Here is a 23,545-nt window from a genome sequence, read left to right on the forward strand (position 1 = left end):
GAGTGGCAGCCACCCCCTTTTAAAAGAGAAGAAGAATTGGAAGTTGATAGATTTTCCCAGTAAGTGGTTTGCTGGGAGGGAGAGGGAGGGGGAGGGAGAGAGGGAGAGAGAGGGAGGGTGCATGTGAACTGCAGCAGAGGCTGGTTTCTTCCCAACCCAAATGGTGAAGCATCAATTTGGTTTCCAGACGTCTTTCCAGAGCCCTAGGAAAAGCATGTAAAGCAGACATGTCAAACACAAGGCCTGGGGTCCGGATGCGGCCCCTGAAGTGGTTTCATGTGGCTTACGAAGCCATCCTAGAAACAGGGAACGGCCCCCACTGCCTTGGCCCTGGCCCAGGTCAGCCGGGAGCCAATGTACAATTTTGTGGTGGCCATCTATGCTGAAACGCATTCAGTCTTAGCTCCACAAGGCTGTCTGAAAACAGTGAGGAACCAGCCCCTGCTGCGTCGGCCCCACCTCCTGGGTGCATGCTGGGGAGATGTCACCCTTTGTGAGGAATGAAGAAATGCACCATCGCCTGGAAGTGGCCAGCAAATGGCCCTCGCCTACTTCACCTATCCGGCTTGATGGGCTCCGGCGGAGGGGTTTCGGCAGGCAGCAGGGCGCTCTCCTCACAGCGCCAAGAGCTGAGCTAGGTGGCACAAATCTGATGAGAAGTGCAATGCTGCCTAGCCCCCAGTCTGCCCAATTTCAGCAGGCAGCAAGGTGAAAGCTGACGAGCTTCACATCGCCTGGCTCAACCTCTCGGCACTGCGAGGAGAGCGCCTCACTGCCTGCCTTGACGTGAACGCTATAGAGCTGGCCATGCCCACCCAGTAGGCCACACCCACTCCATTCACACCCATCCAGTGGGCCGCACCCACCCTGGCCACATCCACCCGGCCCCCCGAGGGCAACCGCAATGCTGATGTGGCCCTCAATGAAATTGAGTTTGACACCCCTGATGTAAAGCAAACTGTTGTGGTCCTTTTCTTGTTTCCTAGGAACGGTCAGACAGTTGAGACAAGCAAGTGGCAGCCACCCCCTTTTAAAAGAGAAGAAGAATTGGAAGTTGATAGATTTTCCCAGTAAGTGGTTTGCTGGGAGGGAGAGAGAGAGGGAGGGGGAGGGAGAGAGAGGGAGGGAGGGAGAGGGAGAGAGGGGGAGAGGGAGAAAGAGAGAGCGAGAGCATGTGAACTGCAGCTGACACTGGTCTCTTCCCAACCCAAATGGTGAAGCATCAATTTGGTTTCCAGACGTCTTTCCAGAGCCCTGGGAAAAGCATGTAAAGCAAACTGTTGTGGTCCTTTTACTTTTCTTGTTTCCTAGGAACGGTCAGACAGTTATTGAGACACGCAAGTGGCAGCCACCCTCTTTTAAAAGAGAAGAAGAATTGGAAGTTGATAGATTTTCCCAGTAAGTGGTTTGCTGGGAGGGAGAGTGAGGGAGAGAGAGAGGGAGGGGGAGGGAGAAGGAGGGAGGGGGAGATAGGGAGAGGGAGGGAGAGAGAGAGGGAGAGGGAGGGAGAGGGAGGGAGAGGGAGGGAGAGAGAGCATGTGAACTGCAGCAGAGGCTGGTCTCTTCCCAACCCAAATGGTGAAACATCCATTTGGTTTCCAGACGTCTTTCCAGAGGTCTTTTTGCGACGTCTTTATTTGCCTTGAGTAGTTCTTTATTTAATTGGCCATGCAAATTTAATCCAAGAATTATGTGTATGGAAATCATTATTCTAAGAATTAGACAGCAGCTCAACAGGCAATCATCCTGCCTGGTGTGTCGTGTGGAGGGGCTCTATCAACTCTACGTTGGATATTGTCATCTTCTCAATGTTAATTTGGCTGCTGTAGTCTCATGAGCTTCCAAACCCAATTTAAGGGACGCTGCAAAGCCACAGCCAGGTGGACAGGCATACTCTGGAATATATTGAATTTAATTTTTAAAAGATCGGGGGAAGAAAAGCATGTAAAGCAAACTGTTGTGGTCCTTTTTACCTTTTTTTGTTTCCTAGGAACTGTCAGACAGTTATTGAGATAGGCGAGTGGCAGCCACCCCCTTCTAAAAGACAAAAAGGATTGGAAGTTGTTAGATTTTCCCAGTAAGTGGTTTGCTGGGAGGGAGGGAGGGAGGGAGGGAGGGAGGGAGGGAGAGAGAGAGAGAGAGAGAGAGAGAGAGAGAGAGAGAGAGAGAGAGAGAGAGAGAGAGAGAGAGAGAGAGAGAGAGAGAATGAATATACATGGTTGTCCTTACTAGACTTTCAGTAAAGAACGTTTAATGAAATATTTTGATGGTTTTTTTAATTAAGAAATGAGGTATGGGGATAATTATGCTGTATTTAAAGATGGTAGATAAGCTACTAAAATTGTTTTTACCTTTTGGGATGAAGGAGAAGGGGTTTTTCCCCCCTCTTTCTCCTATCCATTTCTTTTTTCCCCTGCAATTTTTTTCTTTTCTATTTTTCTATGTGTAGTTTTTATAGTTTGCACCGGCTTTTACTCTTTTCATTTATAATCCTTAATAAAAATATTTGAAAAACAGAGGACATTTAATGAGAGAGACAGAGACAGAGAGACGGAGATGAAGAGAGAGAGAGAATAACCTGCTATAATCACAAATGAAAGGTTGTGACAGCTCAGATTAGATTGCAGGATCCTCTCTATGAGTGTGGATCATTGTGAGTCCTCTGGCTTTCAGAGGGTGATGAAGTGGATAGAGATGCCAAGAGAGTGACTGGAGGAAAATGAGTGCATGTGATCAAGCACAATTAAAGTTCTTTTCTTTGTGATGTTGATAAAGGCGGTGAAGCATTTTAATGTCCATGTTAAATTCATGAAGAGCTGGCTGGCTGGGAAGGGGGGGAATCATGGTTGAAGAAAATGGAGGCACAGCAGCGGGATTGCTCTCAAACAATAAGAGCCGGGTGCGCTGCTCGGTCATGTGCGCCCGCCTTATTGAGAGCAATCCTGCTGCTGCGCCTTGAATGGGGAGAACGATCTTTGCTGCTGCTGCTCGGCCATGCCTAGGCTATGCCCTGCCGCTGCCTCCCAAACTCCACCTTCGCCACTGGGTAAAGCAGCAGCGGAGCGTGCCGTCCTGGGGGGGAAGCAGCAGTGGCAATGTAGCGCTACGTCAGGGTTGGGGGGGAAGTAGTGGCGACAGGGTGCTCCATGCGGGGAGGGGGGAATTCTGCAGAGAACTGGTTGTTAAATTATTTGATTCCCAGTATTGGTCACAATTGCCAATGTGTGACAGCCGCATGAGATTTATTGTGCTTTTCGACCCCCAGTAGGCCAACTATGGATAAATCATGCAAGAAAAGAAAAATTTCAGAAGAAAACAGAAAATTTAATGATACATGGGCAGATTCATTTGCTTTCACTACTGACAAGACTGGTTTACCAGTATGTTTAATATGTGGTAAGAAATTGGCAAACAACAAAAAGTCAAATGTTGCAAGACATTTCCAGAAGAAGCACACAGCCTTTGCTGAAAAATACCCGGGTGGAGATGAGAGAAAAAAAGCCGTTTCGGAATTGATGCAGATGGTTGATCTGAGCAAGAATCATTTTAAGGAGTGTGTGAAGTCTGCAAATTCAACTACATATGCTAGTTTTGTGGCCGCTCAGGAAATAGTCAGGCACGGGAAGCCGTTCACAGATGGAGAGTATATCAAGGAATCATTCATTAAGATTTCAGAACATCTATTCTCGGACTTCAAAAACAAGAGTGAACTTGTGCAGAAAATCAGAGATATGCCTCTCTCTGCAAAGACTGTCAAAGACAGAACCATAAAAATGGCAGAAAACATCACCAGACTGCAAATTAAAGACATCAATTCATCTGTGGCATACTCAATCGCCTGTGATGCATCCAAAGACAAAGGTGATATTGAACAAATAGCGCTGTTCTGCCGATATGTGAACTCTGCTGGGCCACAGGAAGAAATGATTGAGTTGATACCACTAAAAGGCCAAACACGGGGGGAGGACATCTGTGAGGCTGTTTTGGATTATTTAAGAACCAATGAAATAAACACTACCCACCTGGTATCAGTAGCTACTGATGGGGCACCGAGTATGACAGGAGCGCAGAAGGGCTTTGTGGCTTTACTGCAGAAGTCACTGGGTAGAACGCTGCTAACATTTCACTGCATCCTGCACCAAGAGGCGTTGTGTGCTCAAACATTTCCTCCGGAATGCATAGAAGTAATGAATGTTGTCATTCAGATTGTCAATAAAATAATGACACAAGGTTTAAATCACCGCCAGTTCTGTTTGCTACTAGAGGAGGTGGAAAGCATGTATCCTGATCTCCTGCTGCATGACAAAGTCCGGTGGCTGTCCAGAGGGAAGATACTAAAATATTTTGTCGCGTGTTTGGAAGAGGCGAAAACTTACCTGGGTAGCAAAGGGCTCACCTTTCCTGAGCTGGAACAGCCAGAGTGGCTGGAAAAGCTACACTTCATGGTAGATATGACAGCACACCTGAACACGCTGAACACAACTCTTCAGGGTAAAGGAGGCACAGCCCTGCACATGCTTGAGGAAGTTTTGGCATTTGAGCGCAAGTTGACAGTGTTTGCCAGAGATTTACAGAGAGGTACACTGTCTCACTTCCCCTCTTTGAGAGAGTTCAAACGAGGTCACGACATGATAAGTTCAGAGTATTTGCAGTCCGCAATCATTGCAATGCAAACATCGTTTGGGAAGCGATTCTGTGAGTTCAGAGAGGAAAAAAATACGTTATCTTTCCCTATCACTCCCCTGACCATCGATCCATCTGCACTGAATATGACTGTATTTGCAGGTGTAAGTCAACCCGATCTTGAGATGGAACTGGCCGACATAGCTGACAAAGATATATGGGTGTCCAAGTTCCAACGCTTGGCAGATAATCTTGAAGATGTTGCCCGTCAGAAGGCCAGTCTTGCTCAGAATCACAAATGGAGTGATATTGAAAACCTTCCTAAACAGGACAAGCTTATATTCGAAACATGGGATACCATCCCCAACACTTACACAAACATGAAAAGATATGCATTTGGAGTCCTGTCGATCTTCGGATCCACATACGTATGTGAGCAGGTCTTCTCCAACTTGAACTATATTAAAAACAAATATTGCTCACACGTCACAGACAACAGCTTGCAATCCTGTTTGAAGATGAAGGTGACGTCTTACAGCCCTGATGTGCAGATGCTGTGTGCTGATGTTGAGAAGCAAACATCACATTAACCAGGTAAAATAAATATTTTAATTGGCTATTATTTTGCAAATATATATTTGACATTGTTCAGTGAAATAGTCCTTTTTTATTCGTTGACAGCTGACTGCACGCTCCAGTACACGCAATAAAAGGATGACGGCACACAGAAGCAGACAGCATTTTGGGTTTGCTGTAGCGGATAAGTTAAGTTTGCCTTTTTATTTCATAAATATGAGGAGGACTCAAATAGACATTGAGTATTTTATTTGAAAGTCACCTTCGACCCAGCGTCTTTTTTTGGGAGTTTAAAATGTTTCTGTTGCGTGCTGAAATAAAAATTTGTTTTCTTTGTAGCAGTTCATTGATTTCATAAATGCAACACACTATAGTTTTTTTATACATAGCATAAAGGTGTCAAAAGGGTTTTGTGGCTCCCAGTGTTTTCTTTTCTGTGGGAAATGGATCCAAATGGTTCTTTGAGTATTTAAGGTTGCTGACCCCTGGTATAGGAGGTACCTTGCTCAATAACTGTGAGAGGGATCTCGGAGTCCTAGTGGACAATCACTTAAATATGAGCCAACAGTGCACTGCAGCTGCCAAAAAAGCCAACACAGTGCTAGGCTGCATTAACAGAGGGATAGAATCAAGATCACTGAAGTGTTAATACCACTTTATAATGCCTTGGTAAGGCCACACTTGGAATACTGCATCCAGTTTTGGTCACTACAATGTAAAAAAGTTGTTGAGACTCTAGAAAGAGTACAGAGAAGAGCAACAAAGATGATTAGGGGACTGGAGCAGAAACAAAGAACGGTTGCTGGAATTGGGTATGTCTAGTTTAATGAAGAGAAGGACGAGGGGTCCAATATCTCAGGGGCTGCCACAAAGAAGAGGGAGTCAAGCTATTCTCCAAAGCACTTGAAGGCAAGACAAGAAGCAATGGCTGGAAACTAATCAAAGAAGCAGCCTAGAACTAAGGATAAATTTCTGACTGGAACAACCTGCCTCCAGAATTTGTGAATGCTCCAACAATGGAAATTTTTAAGAAGAGACTGGATAGCCGTTTGTCTGAAATGATATAGGGTTTCCTGCCTGAGCAGGGGGTTGGACTAGATGACTTCCAAAGTCCCTTCCAAATCTGTTATTTTGTTATTGTTGTTGTTATATAAATACAGAAGTATGCATATACCCACATATACAGTACAAGCTCAGATTTTGGTGGCCACCCTCTTGATGATTCAGGATGAAGGCATTTAATTCAAAATGGTGCACTGGCTTGCTTTTATTTAGTGTTCTGTAGTGGCTGAAAGTACCAGGCTAGAAATCAGGAGACCACATGTTTGAGTTCTGCCTTAGGCACATCAGATAGGTGACCTTCGGCCAGACTCTCAATCAGCTCTGGCAAACCACTTCCAAAAAGTGTTGCCAAGACACCTAAATGAACTTGAACTTTTCTAGGTTGTATAGTCACTAGGAATCAAAACTGACTTGAAGTTCATTTGAAAAAAAAAAGGCTGACTTACAAATAAGTCACATATAGGAGAGATACGAGCACTGAATCCCCTTTACCAGGTTAGGTTTTTATCTCAGACAAATCTACCAGGATCTATGATCTGTTAATGTCCGTTTTATATTATTACTGTACTTTTTTAACACGATCCCAAATTTTCTTGGTTCATGGCACTGTATTTCCATGAACTATATAACAGTGATGTGTTTGTTAATGAAACTATTGTAGGTTTTGATGTCATTATAGGTAAAATAGAGGCATAGTGACCTAGCAGTTACGATGCTGAGCTTGTCAGCTGGAACGATGACAATTCAAGACAGAGGCATTGCAAGACGGGGTAAGTTGCCGTTTCACGCCAGGTCCTGCCAGCCTAGATGTTCAAGAGCATGTAAATGCAAGTAGATAAATAGGATCCATTTCAGTGGGAAGGTAACAGCGTTTCATGCACCTTGGCATATAGTCATGCCAGTCACATGACACACAGAAGTACTTTCGAACAACACTGGCTCTGTCAGCTAGGAAACAGAGATGAGCAATCCCCCTTAGGGTCAGACACCACTGGACATGGGAAACCTTTACCTATATATAAAATCGGTTAGAATTCTGTACTATCCTTTTTTAAGACAGCATGTATAATACAGTAGTTGCATTTTTTCCTAGATGGCTATATTTTTACAAGAGATTAATAAAGCACTTTCTCACATCCAGCATGCTTCTAAGGAACTTTTCCCCCTACCTTTGGTATGAGAAAAATGTTTTTTGTTGGAGTCAGTGTGATGCCCAAATTGGATATAGTGCAGTGAGGACAGTGTTGAAATAATTCCAGCAAGATTGTTGTAACACCCAGTACTAGACAATATGATCCACTGGGATCAGTCAGACATGCATGTCAATGGACATGTTTGGAACTGCACATGCTCAGTTTTTATGAGTTCTGTGTACAATACCATAATAGCAACAGCAATAGTACTTAGACTTATATACCGCTTCACAGTGCTTTACAGCCCTCTCTAAGCAGTTTACAATGTCAGTCTATTGCCCCCAACAATCTGGGTCCGAATTTTACCGACCTTGGAAGGCTGAATCAACCTTGAGCTGGTCAGAATCGAACTGCTGGCAGTCGGTAGAATTAGCCTGCATTATTGCATTCTAACCACAGACCTAGAAGATAATGAACAATAGAAAAATGGAACAGTTCCCTAAGGTGGAGGACTGGCGTCCAAAGTTAAAAAGCACCATTATATACTATTAAAAAGCTCTGTGGTTATAATCCGGACATGGTTGCAATCCTGGGGCATCACAAGTAGTAAGATTCATGATTGCTGGATATTCTAGGACTTGGAAGACTTCTAAGCTGGGGGCGGGAGGCATCAGGATGGAGAAGGCTGATCTGAACAGTTCAGAACCCTTTTCTCCCTTTAAACCCTCTTTCATTCAATAATCAATTTTGGTTATCTTTAAATGAACCACATGGAGCAGAGTGGTAGGCTTTTATACCTTCTGGGGCTCTTGAGGTTGTTTCCTGTTCCTGTTTGAGGCTTTGTATTTCCTGTATCATGTACTTTGACCTGAATCTGACTGTGCCCTTTTGGTATTGGCGGGTTAATCCTGTCTTAGAGTTTGGGTGGGGTATGTACATTTTAAGGGTCTTTGTCTTCCTAATCTCTTTAGTTTCTAGCTGGAAGGCTCCAACCTTTCTGAAAGGATTTTTACATTTGCATTTCTAAAAGCTGGTTTCTGCTGAGTTGTTTGGCTGGGGGGGGGAGGTTTCTGCCTTTTTAAAGATCTTCTCCATTATTCCTTTGGGGAAATATATTCTGCTTTTTTAATATTTTCCAAAATATTTCTTTCTCTAGATTCTTCCCACAGAAATATTCCTCTTCCTCTTCTTTCCTGCACTACCATCTCTTGGTCCTTCCAATGTATCTTACAACTCTGTGCATGATCCAGTCATTTTTTCTCACACAAATCATTCCCTCCCATTCCCCGGATAGATCCCAGCTGCTTTCCCTTCTTTGTGTCTTCTCCTTATTTGTTAATTATATATTTTAAACTTCTGTCTCCTCTCAGGGAAACATAAAATGAAGCTTTCTGGTATCTTTATGGTGGAGCTGAAACAGTGGTTGAATCTCCAAATCAAGTAAGTGGGGGGCGGATTTATTAAATTTGTATTCTCCTTTTTCCTCAGGGACTCACACTGATGTACAGAGTTTTCTATTCTTCCGTGCTCTCTCATTGTTTGTTGTTCAGTTGCTAAGTTGTGTCTGCCCTTACAACCCCATGGACCACAGCAAGTGAAGGTCCCCCATCCTCTACAGTCTTCTGGAGTCCATCCAAACCCATGCCCACTGCATTGATGACATTATCTAACCATGTCATTCTCTGCCATCCCCTTCTCCTTTTGTCTTCAATCTTTCCCAACATCAGGGTCTTTCTCTATGGGTCCTCTCTCATTTGATGGCCGAGCTATTTGAGCTTCAGCTTCAGTACCTGTCCCTCCAAAGAACAGTCAGGGTTGATATTCTTTAGGATTGACGGATTTGATCTCCTTGCAGTTCAAGGGATTCTCCAACACCACAATTCAAAAGCATCAATTCTTCAGTGCTCAGCCTTCCTTATGGTCCAATTCTCACAGCCATACATTACTACTGGGAAAACCATAGCTTTGACTATGCAGACTTTTGTCAGCAAAGTGATGTCTCTGCTTTTTACTATGTTATCTAGGTTTGCTATAGCGTTCCTCCCAAGGAGCAAGAGTCTTTTAATTTCATGGGTGCAAACGCCATCTGCAGTGATCTTGAAGCCCAAGAAAATTAAATCTTTCACAGCTTCGATTTCTTCCCCTTCTATTTGCCAGGAAGTAATGGGACCAGATGCCATGATCTTTTTTTTAAATGTTGTGTTTCAAGCCATCTTTTGTACTCTCCTCTCACCTTCATAGAACATAGAATAATGGAAGGGACCTCAGAGGTCTTCTAGTTCAACCCTCTCCTCAAGCAGGAGACCCTATACCATTTCAGACAAATGGTTGTCTAATCTCCTTTTGAAAGCCTTCGGTGATGGAACAGCCACAACTTTTGAAGGCAAACTATTCCATTGGTTGATTGGTCTCACCATTAGGAAATTTCTCCTTAGTTTAGGTTGCTTCTTTTCTTGGTTAGTTTCCAACCATTTCTTGTCTCGTCTTTTGGTGCTTTGGAAAATAGTTTGACCCCCTCATATTTGTAGGAGCCCCCCAAATATTGGAACAGTGCTATCATGTCACCCCTAGTCTTCTTTTTTCACTAGACTAGACTCAATTCTTATAACCATTCTTTGTATGTTTTAGCCTCCAGCTCCCTAATCATTTTTGTCGCTCTTCTCTGCACTCTGCTCTTGAGTTTCTCTTCATTTTCTGCCATTAGAAGGTATTGTCTGCATATCTGAGGTTATTGCTATTTCTCCTGGTAATCTTAATTCCGGATTATGATTTATCCAGCCTGACTTTTCACATGATGTACTCTGCATGTAAGTTAAATAAGCAGGGTGACAATATAGAGCCTTTCCCTCTTTTGAACCAATCAATTGTTCCATGTCTATAACTTCTTGACCCACATGCCGGTTTCTGAGGAGACAGGTAAGGTGGTTTGGTACTCCCATTTCTTTAAGAAATTGCTAGAGTTTGTTGTGATTTACACAGTCAAAGAATTTAGCGTAGTCAATGAAGCAGAAGTAGATGTTTTTCTGGAACTCCCTTGCTTTCTCCATAACCCAATGAATGTTGGCAATTTGATCTCTAATTCCTCTGCCTCTTTGAAACCCAACTTGTACTTTTGGTAGTTCTTGGTTCATGTATTGCTAAAGCCTATCTTATAGGATTTTGACCATGATCTTGCAAGCATGTGAAATGAGTGCAATGATACGGTAGTTGGACATTATTTGGCATTGCCCTTCTTTGGGATTGGAACATAAACTGACCTTTTCAAGTCCTGTGGCCATTGTGGAGTTTTTCAAATTTGCTGGCATATTGAGTGCAGGACTTTAACCGCATCATCTGGTTAGAATTTTAAATAACTCAGTTGAAATATTCTGTTAGCTTTGTTGTTGGTAATGTTTTCTAAGGCCCACTTGACTTCACTCTTCAGGATGTCTAGCCCAGGGATTCCCAACTCCCGGTCCGTGGACCAGCACTGTGCTGCAGCATGCCAGCAACCGGTCCACGTAAACAAGCAAAGCCCCATCCGTGCGATGCAGGCAGTACATGAAACCATGCCCCCTCCAGTCCATAGAAAAACCTTTCTCCACGGAACCAGTCCCTGGTGCTCAAAAGATTGGGGACCTCTGGTCTAGCCCGAGGTCAGTGATCACACCATCATGGTTTTCAGGGGCATTAAGATCTTTCTTGTATAGTTCTACAAGTGTATTTTTGTCACCTCTGCTTAATTTCTTCTCCTTCTGTTAAGTCTCTATCATTGTTGTCCTTCATTGTGCTCATCTTTGCACAAAACATTCCCTTGATATCTCCAGTTTTCTTGATGAAATCTTTAGTCTTTCTCATTCTACTGTTTTCGTCTATTTCTTTGCATTTTCCATTTAAGAAGGCCTTGCTGCTCTCTGGAAATCTGCATTCAGTTGGTGTGTCTTGCCCTTTCTCTTTTGCATTTCACTTTCTTTCCTCAGCTATTTGTAAGGCTTCATCAGAAAAGTACTTCATTTTCTTTCATTTCTTTTTTCTTTCGGATGATTTTAATTACTGCATCCTGTGCAATGTTGTAAACCTCCGTCCATAGTTCTTCTGGCACTCTGTCTACCAGATCTAACCCCTTAAAACTATTCATCACCTCTACTGTATATTCACAGGACATATGAGTTAGGTCATACCTGAATGGCCTAATGGTTTTTCCTAGTTTCTTCAGTGTAAGCCTGAATTTTGCAACAGGAAGTTCACGATCTAAGCCACAGTCAGCTTTAGGTCTTGTTTTTAACGACTGTATAGAGCTTCTTCATCTTTGGCTGCAAAAGTACGTAATCTCTCTGATATTGTTATTGACCATCTGGTGATGTCCAGGTGTGGAATTGCATCTTAAGCTGTTGGAAAAGACAGGTACATACAAACTTCACTCCTCTGTTCCTGTGTACAAGAAATATACAGCAAGAAAACACGTGAGTTCCCAAATGTCACTCATTCACCTGGCTAGTGATAAAGTCTCTGGATGTTGTGAGGAAAAATAACATTGTAAACGTGCATGGCTTCTGGAGTATCAAAGATCAGACCTTTGACTGTGGAAGCTGCCAATTCTAAAGTGGCTGAGTCTTGATCACATGGTCACAGGTCATAATTTTGAGGTGCAGTTGAAATTCTATTTTGGGGGAAACACCTTTAGTTTGAACAGATGTTAAATAAATGTTTGTAAATTGAGAACTAGTACTTCAGAAAATTACCACAGTTGCTCTTGACCAAACACACAGAAATGAGAAGGGGAGTGGCCTCTGGAATGTGAAAACAGACAGACACACAAACAAAATCAGACTTGTAGACTTGCAGAAACATGCAACCTTTTCAGTCAAAGGTCTCTCATTTTGTAAGAGAATCTTTACTTACAAAGTCTTGAGGTAAAAGAAAGGCAAGCTTTATGGACAATGGATCAGTCATAGTTGTTAACGTACAGGTTTCTTCAACATCCAGTCCTTTTTTTGTCTATGCAAATTCTCCTTTCAATACTTGTAATTTCAAATATGTTCTCCTTGGGTGCACAATCAGTGGAGAAGCAGCAACTCTGGTATCAAGTCAACTCTCAATCTCACAAATTTGCACTCTGCACAGACAGAAACACTTAGGGAAATCTTGGTACAAACTTGAGCCTGGATGCCCTGAGTGGGAGACTTGCAAAGTAAGAAGCAAATCTCAGGAAGTTATAAAGCTGTTTGTAAAAATAATCAAGATGTCCTGAAGCAGGACAGGTGCAGAGCAACACATGTGGGTTGTTTGTGGGGGCTTCATCAGTCCTTCATCATTAGTCCAGCCCTCCAATCAGGTTATTTGCAGGCAAGGCATGGGGAGAGCCAGAAGCATGTCGCCAAGAGAAGGGAATACCAGATGCTTCTGGCTGCCTTAAATTCCATAAAGGCCTTTTTCCTACTCATGTTTCCCTATGAGGTAAATTCTCTACTCAACCTTTAAGTAAAATAGAGTTTTGTTCTTTCCCTCTCATGCATTTGACATTTATATTCCTTTTTCACTATCTTCCTTCATTTTTTAATTCCAAGCTTTCTCTGCTCAAAGATAAGATGCCAATTTCCTTTCTTCATTTTTCCACCAAGGCGCCTTATTGTGAGATAAAATTTCTGGAACATCCACCAGTTTGACCTTTTTCTCCATTTTTTTTGAACCAATTTTGTTTCAATGTTCCTTTTTCTTCAGCATCATTTCCTTTGTCAGTACTTGCCATTTGGTCTTTCCAGTTTTATTCTTAGGCACCCCGAGGCAAGAATACTGGAATGGAATGGAATAGAACAGAACACCTTTAGTTTTCTACATGTTTCTTTATGAGATAAATTCCCTTGAGCAAAATAAATTTCTGTTCTTTTTTCACCTCATGGATTTGACATTTATATTCATTTTTCACTATTTTACTTCTTTCATTTTACAATTCTACTTTTTCTCCTGTCACAGACAAGATGCCATTTGCCCTCTCTTCATTTCTCCACCAAGGAGCCTCGTTGTGAGATAAAATTTCTGGAATATCCATGAGTTTCAGTTCTTCCTTCATTTTGGAACTGGTTTTCTTTCGATGTTTCTTTTTCTTCAGCATTATTTCCTTTGTCATAAGCTCCCACTCGGTCTTTCCAATTATTCTTAATTACGCAGAAGCAAGAAATTGAGAAGGTCAGCTGCTGTATATTGAGCTAAAGAAATAAAAACCCGACAGAAATGTCCATTTTCCTGAGAGGAAAATTTTCCCTCCCTCAGGAGGCGCCACCACCTTTCTCTGACAGACAACCAATGAAAGTCTACTCCCATGCCCATCATCCCTGCCCTCCCCTTTCCCTCAGCTCTCCCCCTTTCCCGCCTTTTCGGAGAACCCTTTCACATTCCGCATAGATTCCTCCAGGGGGGCGCGCTCTGCCAAGAAAAGGAAACGTCAGGCGCTTCTCTATTGGTCCACTGGAGGGCGAACGTCACATCGACCTTTCAGCGGAGGCGTGGCACCACAAACGCCTGCCGCTCTAGGAAGCCGCACTCGCTCTCCTTAACCTCTGGAGCTCCGCGGTAGGCGAAGGGGCTGCGGGAGTGTCCCGAGTGGGAAGAGATTCACACGTGTCTTAGGTGTTGGTGGCTCTTTCCGTGCAAAGGGAGGCGGAGGAGGGGGAGACCCGGCTCTCCTCCAGGTCCGATCCGCGTCCCATGTTCCTCAGCCGCCCTCTCCATGCAGGGGAGATGCGGAGTTCTAGAGTAGCAGCAGCAGCAGAAGAATCGGGGATCCCAGGAAGGCGGTGGGGATTCGGGAGTCCCCGCCCTGTTGTCCGAGGAAGAGCGTGAGTGTGGGGAGAGGAGGGTCGGTCTGGCGGAGGCCCAGCAGGAGAAGAGAGAAGCCGGGCGAGGAGGCACTGTTGTCTGAATCTGCCTGCGTGTCAGAGGGAGACTCGCCTCCCCAAAGGCCACCCAGAAAAAGGATAAATGTGGCATCCCCAGGCAGGTTTATTTCCTGGCTTTTCCTTGGATGTGAACTGATCTTTCAAAGCGTTCCCAGATAATTAGTAAGTCTGTTCCCTGGGCGTCTGCATAGGACTTGCACCATGCTTGGAATCCAACTCTGAGCGAATGAGGGAACTCTGAACAAAGTGATGATAGGGAGACAGATGATAGTTGATAGAGAGGATTAGTATCACTGAATGGCATTGAAAGTCCTGCAGAACGAATGAAGTTAATAATAATAATACTAATAATTAATAATAATAAAGTTGGAAGGGACCTTGGAGGTCATCTAGTCCAACCCCCTGCTCAGGCAGGAAACCCTATACCATTTCAGACAAATGGCTGTCCAGTCTCTTCTTAAAAACTTCCAGTGTTGGAGCATTCACATTATTCTGTCAGGAAGTTTCTCCTTAGTTCTAAGTTGCTTCTCTCCTTGATCAGTTTCCATCCGTTGCTTCTTGTCCTGCCTTCAGGCGCTTTGGAAAATAGCTTGATTCCCTCTTCTTTGTGGAAGCCCCTGAGATATTGGAACACTGCTATCATGTCCCCCCTCGTCCTTCTCTTCATTAAACTAGACATACCAAATTCCAGCAGCCGTTCCTTATATGCTTGCAGCCGTTCCTTACATGCCTGAAATATTTCTTCAGGCACAGGTTTTCGGCTCCATACATTTTTTCAACTAAACCTTGGAATCCTACCAAGCACAGCCATGTAGGTTAGAGCATATCTTATATATATATATATTTATTAGTTTTTTTATAATCACAAGCGCTTAAAATATCAGCAACATATTGTTTGGGTTTCAATGTCTAGTTTACTAATACATGTTAAGTTCCTTTCTCTCTATCTCATTTTCTAGCCAATTATAAAAAGTATCCCATGTTCTAAAATAAACTGAATCTTCTTTCATTTTCAATGTCAATCTATCCATTTCTGCACACTAAGATTTTTTTAATTAACACTTCCTCTGCTGGTAGATCTTCATTTTTCCAATATTGAGCAAATACAATTCTTGCTGCAGTTAATGTATGTAAAATTAAGTATATACATTCTTTCTCATTAAGTATATACATTCTCATAATTACAATTATGCTTAACAAAAATAATTCTGGATTAAACTCCATTTGTTAGTGCATATCTTTGGTTTGGGAATTTGTGACCAATGGAGCAGATGTTACAAGCCATCCTGGTCCTATTCTTTTTTTTTTTTCCTGTGTCCTTTGAGGAGGTGGCTGTGTATTTCTCCAAGGAAGAGTGGTCTCAGCTGGATCCTGACCAAAAAGGGAAATCATGCTAGAAAATCATAGGAACATGGGCTCTCTGGGTAAGGGTTTGCTACCCTGCAGGCAAATTGTTTAGGAAGTTCATCAGGTGCGCTGTGGGTGAATCATACCGTTTCCCCAAGGCTTGTGCATGTTGTGGAAATGTGCAAGGCAGCCTTTTTTTAGTGGAAGCGGTGGTCCTAGGGCTCAAGTTGATTCCCAGGCCCCTACTTCAAGCCCAGCCTTGGCTCTACTGCTGAGGGGTACTGTTCAGAATGGCCTAGATGGGGGAGAGGTAGAAAATAGTTTATCTTTTGTTTCATGTGTGTGGGTAAGATGCCACCTAAGTCAAGTTAAGCATCTTTTAAACGTTTGACAGTGTTGAGTCCAAACTTTTTGCCATCCCTGGGCTAAATGGTGCCACTTTCCAATTGCAAACATGCTTTTGAGACTTAATTGAACAGGGGTGTCAAACTCAATTTCATTGAGGGCTGTATCAGCATTGTGGTTGCTCTCGGGGGCATGGCCGGGTGATCACAGCCAACTGGGTGGTTGTGGCCGGGGTGGGCAAGGACAGCTTGATGTCACTTGGGTGGGGTTGGGGGGATCTAGGGGTCTCCAGCAGAGGGGGATGGGACCAGTGCGGGTGCTGGGGCCTGACCCACCGGAGCAGCCTCGCTGACCCTCTCAGGCCACATGGGGGGGCCCGGACGACAGCATGGGTGGCGGGCATCCAGCCTGGTGCCAGAACCCTGTGGCTCAGCCCCGCTTTCCTGAGGGGACGCCCGGCCATGCTTGCCTCCTCAACTGCTGCTATGCTCCCTCTCCTTTGCCTATGCTGGTGGGGCTCTTGCTGGATGGGGCTGCTGCTGACAGGACAAAGCAAGGCAAGCCAGGTGGGGGGGGGTGTTGAAAGAAGGGGGTGGGGTTAGGTTTGCATGCTGGGAAGGTGGGAAGAGAATTGAATTGCTGAGGCTTTGAGGCAGAATTGGAAAGAAGCATAGGGAGCTTGGGCCATGCTGAAGGAAAAGGGGACCGATCCCTGAATTAGACCCTTTCTAGTCAAGGGACAGTGTAAAAGCTGAAACCACATTCACTGGACACCTCAGTCTAAATGGCTTTGGTGCGGTAAGTTTGTACCATGCAAAACTCCGTAGTTCCTGTCCCTCCCCCCCACTCTGCCCCGACTCTCTCATGTCCATGCAAGTGATGTCAAGCTGGCCACACCCCCAGCCAGCTCTCCTGGCAACCACAATGCTAGAGGTTAATTTTGGGATAGGGCTTATATTAGGTACACCCCCCAAAATTAAGCTAGAGCTTATTTTTGGGATAGGTATTATTTTCGGGGAAACATGGTAGTTTGGATGGGAAGAAAAAGATATGTTTCAAAATTTACTTAGTTGTGTACAGGTCTTTCCTGGAATTGACATCCTCTAGTAAGTGTTCAATTTTCACCTAATTTCTCCTTGGAAGTTTCCCTTGATTCTTCCCTAACTCAAAGCTGATTCTTAAGTGAGATGTGAATATATCAGAATAATTCTAAATAAAAAGGATGTTTGCAATAGTGGTGTTTAGGGGTGAAACAGGATGTTTTAGATCTTTTAATAGTTTTTATAGCTCATACATATAGGAATTATTATTTCTGTGCCATGCCAAGTATGTAAACATTTAATATATTGGAATTTGACCAGAATTCAGAGAGAAATTCATAGTACTTCCTATAGTTTGATCTTTTCCCTAATTTTGCTATCATTTTCATTTTCCTATTTTTTTTTTAAGGCAATGATGGGCAGGAGAATAAAGATTCCTATGAACAGTTCCAAGGGATCACTGCTGGAGACAGAATGGAGACATCTGCAATTGGAATAGAAGTAGAAAAATATGCGAAAAAACAGTCTGACAATTGGAATCAGGAAAGTTCATCTACCACTGCTGCACCAATGTAAGACTTTGTGGTCCCACAAGGAAAAATAAAGATATATATTGGGAAACAAATCAAAGACAAATTAGACGCAAATGGATGCTATCCAGCCCAAATTAACAAAGAGAACATATTCAGAGACAATGGAAAAAAAATTACAACTGGACATTCGCTTTTTCTCATGGAAAGAGGTCCTTTACACTTCAGAATAGGACCCGCCACAGAAGCAAAGCAATCTAAAAATTGGGAATTGTGGACAGACGGGAATTGTGGACAGACGTTTAGAAAAGGCAGTCAACCTACTTCCTGTAACTGGATCCACATAGGGGAGAAGCCATATAAATGCATGGAGTGTAGTAAGTGCTTCAAGAGAAGCAAGTATCTTACTATCCATAAAAGAATCCACATGGGGGGAAAACCCTATCAATGCATGGAGTGTGGAAAGAACTTTGCTTATCTCAGTGAACTTGCTACGCATTAAATAATTTAGGAGAAGCCATATAAATGCAGAGAGTGTGGTAAAAGCTTCAAGACAAGCAAGTATCTTACTAAACATAAAAGCATCCACATGGGGGGGGGAACTCTATCATGGAGTGTGGAAAGAACTTCAGGTTGCAGCATTAAGTTACTTTACATAACTGGATCCACACAGGGCAGAAGCCATATAAATGCACGGAATGTGGAAAGAGTTTTTCTTATCCCAGTGAACTTACTAAACATGAAATAATCCACACAAAGGAGAAGCCATATAAATGCACAATGTGTAGTAAGAGCTTCAAGACAAGTAGGTATCTTACTATCCATGAAAGAATCCACACGGGGGAAAAACTCCACCAATGTATGGAGTGTGGAAAGAGCTTTAGTTTGCGGCAACATCTTAGTTTACATATATGGATCCACACAGGGCAGAATCCACATAAATGCATGGAGTGTGGAAAGACCTTTGCTCAGAGCAGTTCTCTTAGTTTACATAAATGGATCCACACAAGGGAGAAACTGTAGAAATGCATGGAGTGTGGGAAGATCTTTGCTTGTCCCAGTCAACTTACTAGGCATGAAATAATCCACACAAAGGAGAAGCCATATAAATGCACAGTGTGTGATAAAAGCTTCAGAGGGAGAGTGTCAAGGATGAATGCAGCTGTGCATTTCAACTTGCCTTTAGATAAAGGGTGTTACTTTCAAGTGGGTAGATGGAGAAATGAAACTTCTTTGATTCAGCTGCAGACCGTGAGAGCTTGAAGCCTTGTCAAGAACACCAGAACAGGTGTGGATTTCAAGCAGACAATTCCCATAACAAAGTGGACTTGTTGATACGGATTACGTAAGACATTGGGGGTTTGGCTGTGAAAACTACTGTTTAATGAATTGGTGTTGGAACCACAGAATTAGTTTTTCTTTGACATAACCAAGCGGTGTATTCAATAAACAGTAAGCTTTTCAGAAACGAAAGGAACCTGGAGCTTTATTTGGATTCTCAATCTGGATGTTGAGAGTTTCCTTCTCATAAAGGTGAGAAGGCCCATAAATGCACAGGCCTTTCTCCCGTGAAGATGCCAAAATCTGCTTTGTTTTGGAGTGAGAAGAGCCTGACTGAAGCTAACATGCATTGTATTACATTACCCTGTAACCTTAGATTAAATCAATTAAACATACTTGGTATGATGTCTTTCTTGTCATATATTATTCTTGGGCACAATTAAAATTGACAAAAGGAATTACTTTTGGAGAGGCTGTACTTGAGGGTTTTGAAAGGCAGCTTAGCTACAGTTCCTAGTGGAAATATCCACCCTTTGAGTCAGTTCCTAGCATAAAATAGAATAACAGAGTTGGAAGGGACTTTGAAAGTCTTCTAGTCCAACCCCCTGGTCAGGTAGGAAACCCTATATCATTTCAGACAAATGGTTGTCTAATCTCTTCTTAAAAACATCCAGGGTTGGAGCATCCACAACTTTTGGAGCCAAGTTCCATTGATTTCTTAGTTCTAGGTTGCTTTTCTTCTCGATTAATTTCCATCCATTGCTTTTTGTCCTGCCTTCAGATGCTTTGGAGATTAGCTTGACTCCCTTTTCTTTGTGGCAACCCCTGAGATATTGGAAGACTGCGATCATGTCACCCCTAGTCCTTCTCTTCATTAAACTACACACACTCAATTCCAGCAACCGTTCTTTGTATGTTTCTTTATATGATCAGTCCCCTAATCATCTTTGTTGATGTCCTCCACACATGGATTGGTTAAAGATAGTGACTTTATTAAGAGAAGATTCTTGTAGGAGAAAATGGCTATTTACCCAAGCATCCAAGGAGAACCTAGATCAGGGATAGGCAACCTTGTCTCTTTTATGACTTGTGGACTTCAACTCCCAGAATTCCTGAGCCAGCATGCTGGCTCAGGAATTCTGGGAGTTTAAGTCCAAGAGTCATAAAAGAGATAAGGTTGCCTACCCCTGACCTAGATGAATCATAAACATGGAGGTTATAACTTTCCATGACACCTGTAAGACATATGGGAAAGCATGCTAAAAATAATGAGAATAGCCACAAAAGAACACTGCTGGCTTTCTTACTCAATTTTCTTGAAGGTTTACTGATTATGTCTAGTCCAGGGGTGTCAAACTTGCAAAGTCACGTGACTTGTCACAACATATGCACCAAGACTCCTCCAGAGTACCCCATGCGCTTCCCCATTGGGCCACTAGAGGGGGAAGGTTATGACTGGCTTTCCAGAGGGGGCTGCAATATCACCATTTGTCCAGGATGGTATAAAGTCTCCTACTTGAGCAAGGGGCTGGACTAGAAGACCTCCAAGATCCCTTCCAGCTCTACTCTATTTTGAACTTACTTGAAAAGGAAGGATACATTCAAAAGTTGTCCAACTTTTGTAAAAAGTTGTCCAACTTTTGTCCAACTTTTGTAAAAAAAAAAAAAAAAAGGTGCTGGAACTCACACATGTCATACAACCTGCCTTACCTACCCTACAAGGTTCCATTCAAAAAAGGTGCCAGAACTCCGTTCTGGGCGTTCTATGACAAAAAAGCCCTGCTTCTTCCTCTCCCTCCAAGGAAAACGGTCCCTTTCTCCCATTCAGGGCATGAGCAGCTGCATTGTACGCAGGATCCTCCAGGGGGCGTCCTCTGCCAAAGGAAGGCAACACCACGAGCTTCCCCATCGGGTCACTGGAGGGCGAAAGTCACGGCTGGCTTTCCAGAGGAGGCGTGACGTCACCAACGCCCGACGCTCTAGGAGTTCGCACTCGCTCTCCTTAACCCCTGGAGCTCCGCGGGAGGCGAAGAGGCTGCGGGAGCGTCTCGCGGGGGGAGAGATTCACGCGTGTCTTAGGTGGGGGAGGGGCTCTTCCCGTGCAAAGGGAGGCGGAGGAGGGGGAAACCCGGCCCCGGCCCTCCTTCGGGTGCAATCCCAAGTCCCATGTTCCCCGGCCGCCCTCTCTACGCAAGCGGGAAGCGGAGCTGCGGAGCTTTAGCCGAAGAAGAACCGGGGATCTCAGGAAGGCGGCGGGGATCCGGGTGTCCCTTCCCGCCCCGTGTCCGGGGAAGAAGAGCCCGAGTGCGGGGAGAGGAGGGTCGGCCTGGGGGAGGCCCAGCAGGAGAGGAAAGGCAGGATTCGCACCCGGGTAGGGTCAGGATCCTGGAGGACCCGACCCTCCGCAGTCCCGCCTGCCTCCGGAGGGAGAGAGAAGCGGCGCGGCCCATCCAGCTGCTTCCTCCTCGGCCCTGCTTGGTGGGGGCGGGGGCGGTGGGAGTCGGCCCTGCGTTTGGCCGGCTCGCTTGGGGCCTCGGGCAGGTTGTGTGAAGCTGCCTGCGTGTCAGGGGGAGACACAGATTTCCAAAGGGTCACCCAGAAGAAGGGAAAGGCGGCATCCTCAGCCAGGCGCTTTTCCTTGGATGTGAACTGATCTTTCATGGTTTGTTCACCTTTTGGGGGCCAGGCAGGCTGTGTGAACCTTTCTAGGAGGTGGTGAATGTTAGTCTAGTTTTTGAAAAGGGAAAACTTCCTTGTGAGAAAGAATGAAAACAAAAATACTCCCAAGTGCATTGATTGTGCATTCTAACTCAGTCCCATATAGGTTGTCCTCAACGACCTTCCCCTCCCCATAGGGCAGAGTGGTGCTCAATGGTTAAACTGCCGCTTTCTAATTCTGAGATTTTTTTTTTTATTATTTGTTTTGCTTTCCATGTCAGATATACAAACTGGAAGCCCTTTTGTATGTCTTTGGCAAAGAGACGAAAATCGTGGCTTGGGCAAAGAGGACAGAATGGCTGCCTGTGGTCGGTCCTGCGGAAACGGAAACGATGCTATGAATGAAAAGGCCTTTGGAGATCCCCACGATTGTTTGGACCCTTTTGGAGTTGCCTTTCAGGACGAAGATAGAATAGAGACACAACTTTTAGCAAGTGAGGGGACTGGAAAAGGCCCTCCTGCTCTTCAGCCTGAGGGCTCCGAGGAGATCCAGACAAGCACTGGGCAGGAGACCACCCTGGAGGAGGAAAACCTCATCCCTTCAGAAGTTCAGCCCTGCAACTTCAGGAGTGTCCAATACAGCCAGGGTCCCCGAGAACTTTGCAGTCAACTCCATGACTTTTCCAGGCAGTGGCTGAGAAGGGAAAAGCACACCAAAGCCCAGATGTTGGACTTGGTTGTTCTGGAGCAGTTCTTGGCCCTTCTACCCCCAGAGATGGAGAGTTGGGTGCGGGAGTGTGGAGCAGAGACCAGCGCTCAGGCAGTGGCCCTGGTGGAAGGCTTTTTCCTGAGCCAGGCAGAGGAGAAGAAGGAGAAGGTCGAATTGCAGGTGAGAGACTTTCATCTAGGGAGTCCAAAAGAGAATAAAGTTGCCTCCTGAAAAAGCACCTTTGGGACAACCATGACTTGGATGAATGAGAATCTCCATAGAGCAGACATGTCAAACTCGCGACGTCATGTGACGTCGTGCAATGTATCGGGACAGTTTTGCCATTGCTGGCAATGGGGTGGGCGTGGTTTCCGGATGACGCGTCTGGCCCGTGGGCCGGCAGTTTGACACCCCTGCCATAGAGTATTGGGGACTTTGAGGTTGCATTCAGAGAACTATAATCCACTTCGTGTGGTGTGATGTCCATTAATTCTGCTTCTTTTCTCCAACTACGACATAGTCCTCCACTGTGGAGATCAGAGATCCTGATGGAAGGAAGAATCCATTAAATCCCTCACAGGAGCCGTTTTTCTTGGGGGCCTCTCAGGAAGATCCAAATCAGGGCACTTTAGAAGGTAATCAAAGTCCTCCTATTTCCCAGCGAGAGCCCAGCTCAGTTACCTTCTCTGTTAGAATACCTCCTCCAATTTTGCTAATTATGCGTTTTAAAATTCTGTATCCCTTGCAGAGAAACATAGAGTGAAGTTTTCTGGTCTTTATGGTGGAGCTGAAACAATGTTTGAACCTCCAAATGAAGTAAGTTAGGGAAAATAATTATTTAGATTTGTATTCCCTCTTTCCTTCAGGAAGTGAAGCTGGTGTTCGGAACACTCTCTCCTTCCATTCCCCCCTCTTGTTTGGGCTGGGTTATTTCCATGTTTTCTGAGCAACGTGGAAAGGGGAATAACTGGGTTCAAGTTGCTCTCAACCAGGTTAGCTCCCTCTGAAGACTGTTGTTGGGACACAGTGGTTAGTCATTTCCACCCTCAGATTCTGTCTAAGCAATGTTATATTTAAAAGCCAGTAATTAACTCGTTCTGCTGGATATTCTTACTATGAGTTTACAAGAAGTAAACTCCTTCAAGAAGTGAGAGTAAACACCTCACAATCGCAGCAGTTGCTAAACAGAGGCCAGTTCTTTTGGTCATTGTTGACTTTGCTGTGCAAGGCTTATTAAAAAAATAAATACACTGGTGCATTACTGTTTCACAAAGCATTCTTCACAATCGTTGATAAGAAAAATAAGCTTTTTGTGTTTTAAAAAAAACAAGGCAGACAATTAACCTGTGATGCCAATGGAAAACTC

General features: G+C 44.2%; 3 protein-coding genes and 1 long non-coding RNA gene across 4 annotated transcripts in view; 3 read left to right on the plus strand and 1 right to left on the minus strand.

Annotated features, from left to right (window-relative positions):
• Positions 1 to 5,516, plus strand: part of LOC107294205 (general transcription factor II-I repeat domain-containing protein 2-like) — a 12,498-nt gene extending 6,982 nt beyond the window's left edge. The window contains exons 6-9 of the mRNA XM_015823416.1: positions 1,312 to 1,398; positions 1,991 to 2,077; positions 3,266 to 5,217; positions 5,305 to 5,516. Of these exons, the coding sequence (XP_015678902.1) occupies positions 1,312 to 1,398; positions 1,991 to 2,077; positions 3,266 to 5,213 (2,122 nt within the window). The 3' untranslated portion in view covers positions 5,214 to 5,217; positions 5,305 to 5,516. The remainder of the gene's footprint in view (positions 1 to 1,311; positions 1,399 to 1,990; positions 2,078 to 3,265; positions 5,218 to 5,304) is intronic.
• The window catches only part of LOC107294204 (zinc finger protein 208-like), a 131,542-nt gene that overhangs the window by 34,014 nt on the left and 73,983 nt on the right, over positions 1 to 23,545 (minus strand). The window lies entirely within an intron of this gene.
• LOC114922155 lies at positions 6,691 to 17,716 on the plus strand. Its single transcript, XR_003810564.1, has 3 exons — positions 6,691 to 7,031; positions 8,765 to 8,834; positions 17,411 to 17,716. It is a non-coding gene; the product is annotated as an uncharacterized LOC114922155 (long non-coding RNA).
• LOC114923091 (putative zinc finger protein 56) lies at positions 18,058 to 19,209 on the plus strand. Its single transcript, XM_029285565.1, has one exon. It carries the CDS (start codon positions 18,312 to 18,314, stop codon positions 18,552 to 18,554), a length of 243 nt encoding a protein of 80 aa, XP_029141398.1. The 5' UTR covers positions 18,058 to 18,311; the 3' UTR covers positions 18,555 to 19,209.

The sequence above is a fragment of the Protobothrops mucrosquamatus genome, unplaced genomic scaffold (genome assembly GCF_001527695.2).
Source record: "Protobothrops mucrosquamatus isolate PMUCROS unplaced genomic scaffold, P.Mucros_1.0 scaffold1862, whole genome shotgun sequence".
Lineage (NCBI taxonomy): Eukaryota > Metazoa > Chordata > Lepidosauria > Squamata > Viperidae > Protobothrops > Protobothrops mucrosquamatus.

What these genes read in the sequence shown, in the direction of transcription:
- LOC114923091 (XM_029285565.1), top strand. Translation starts at nt 18,312, where the DNA reads ATGTGTAGTAAGAGCTTCAAGACAAGTAGGTATCTTACTATCCATGAA.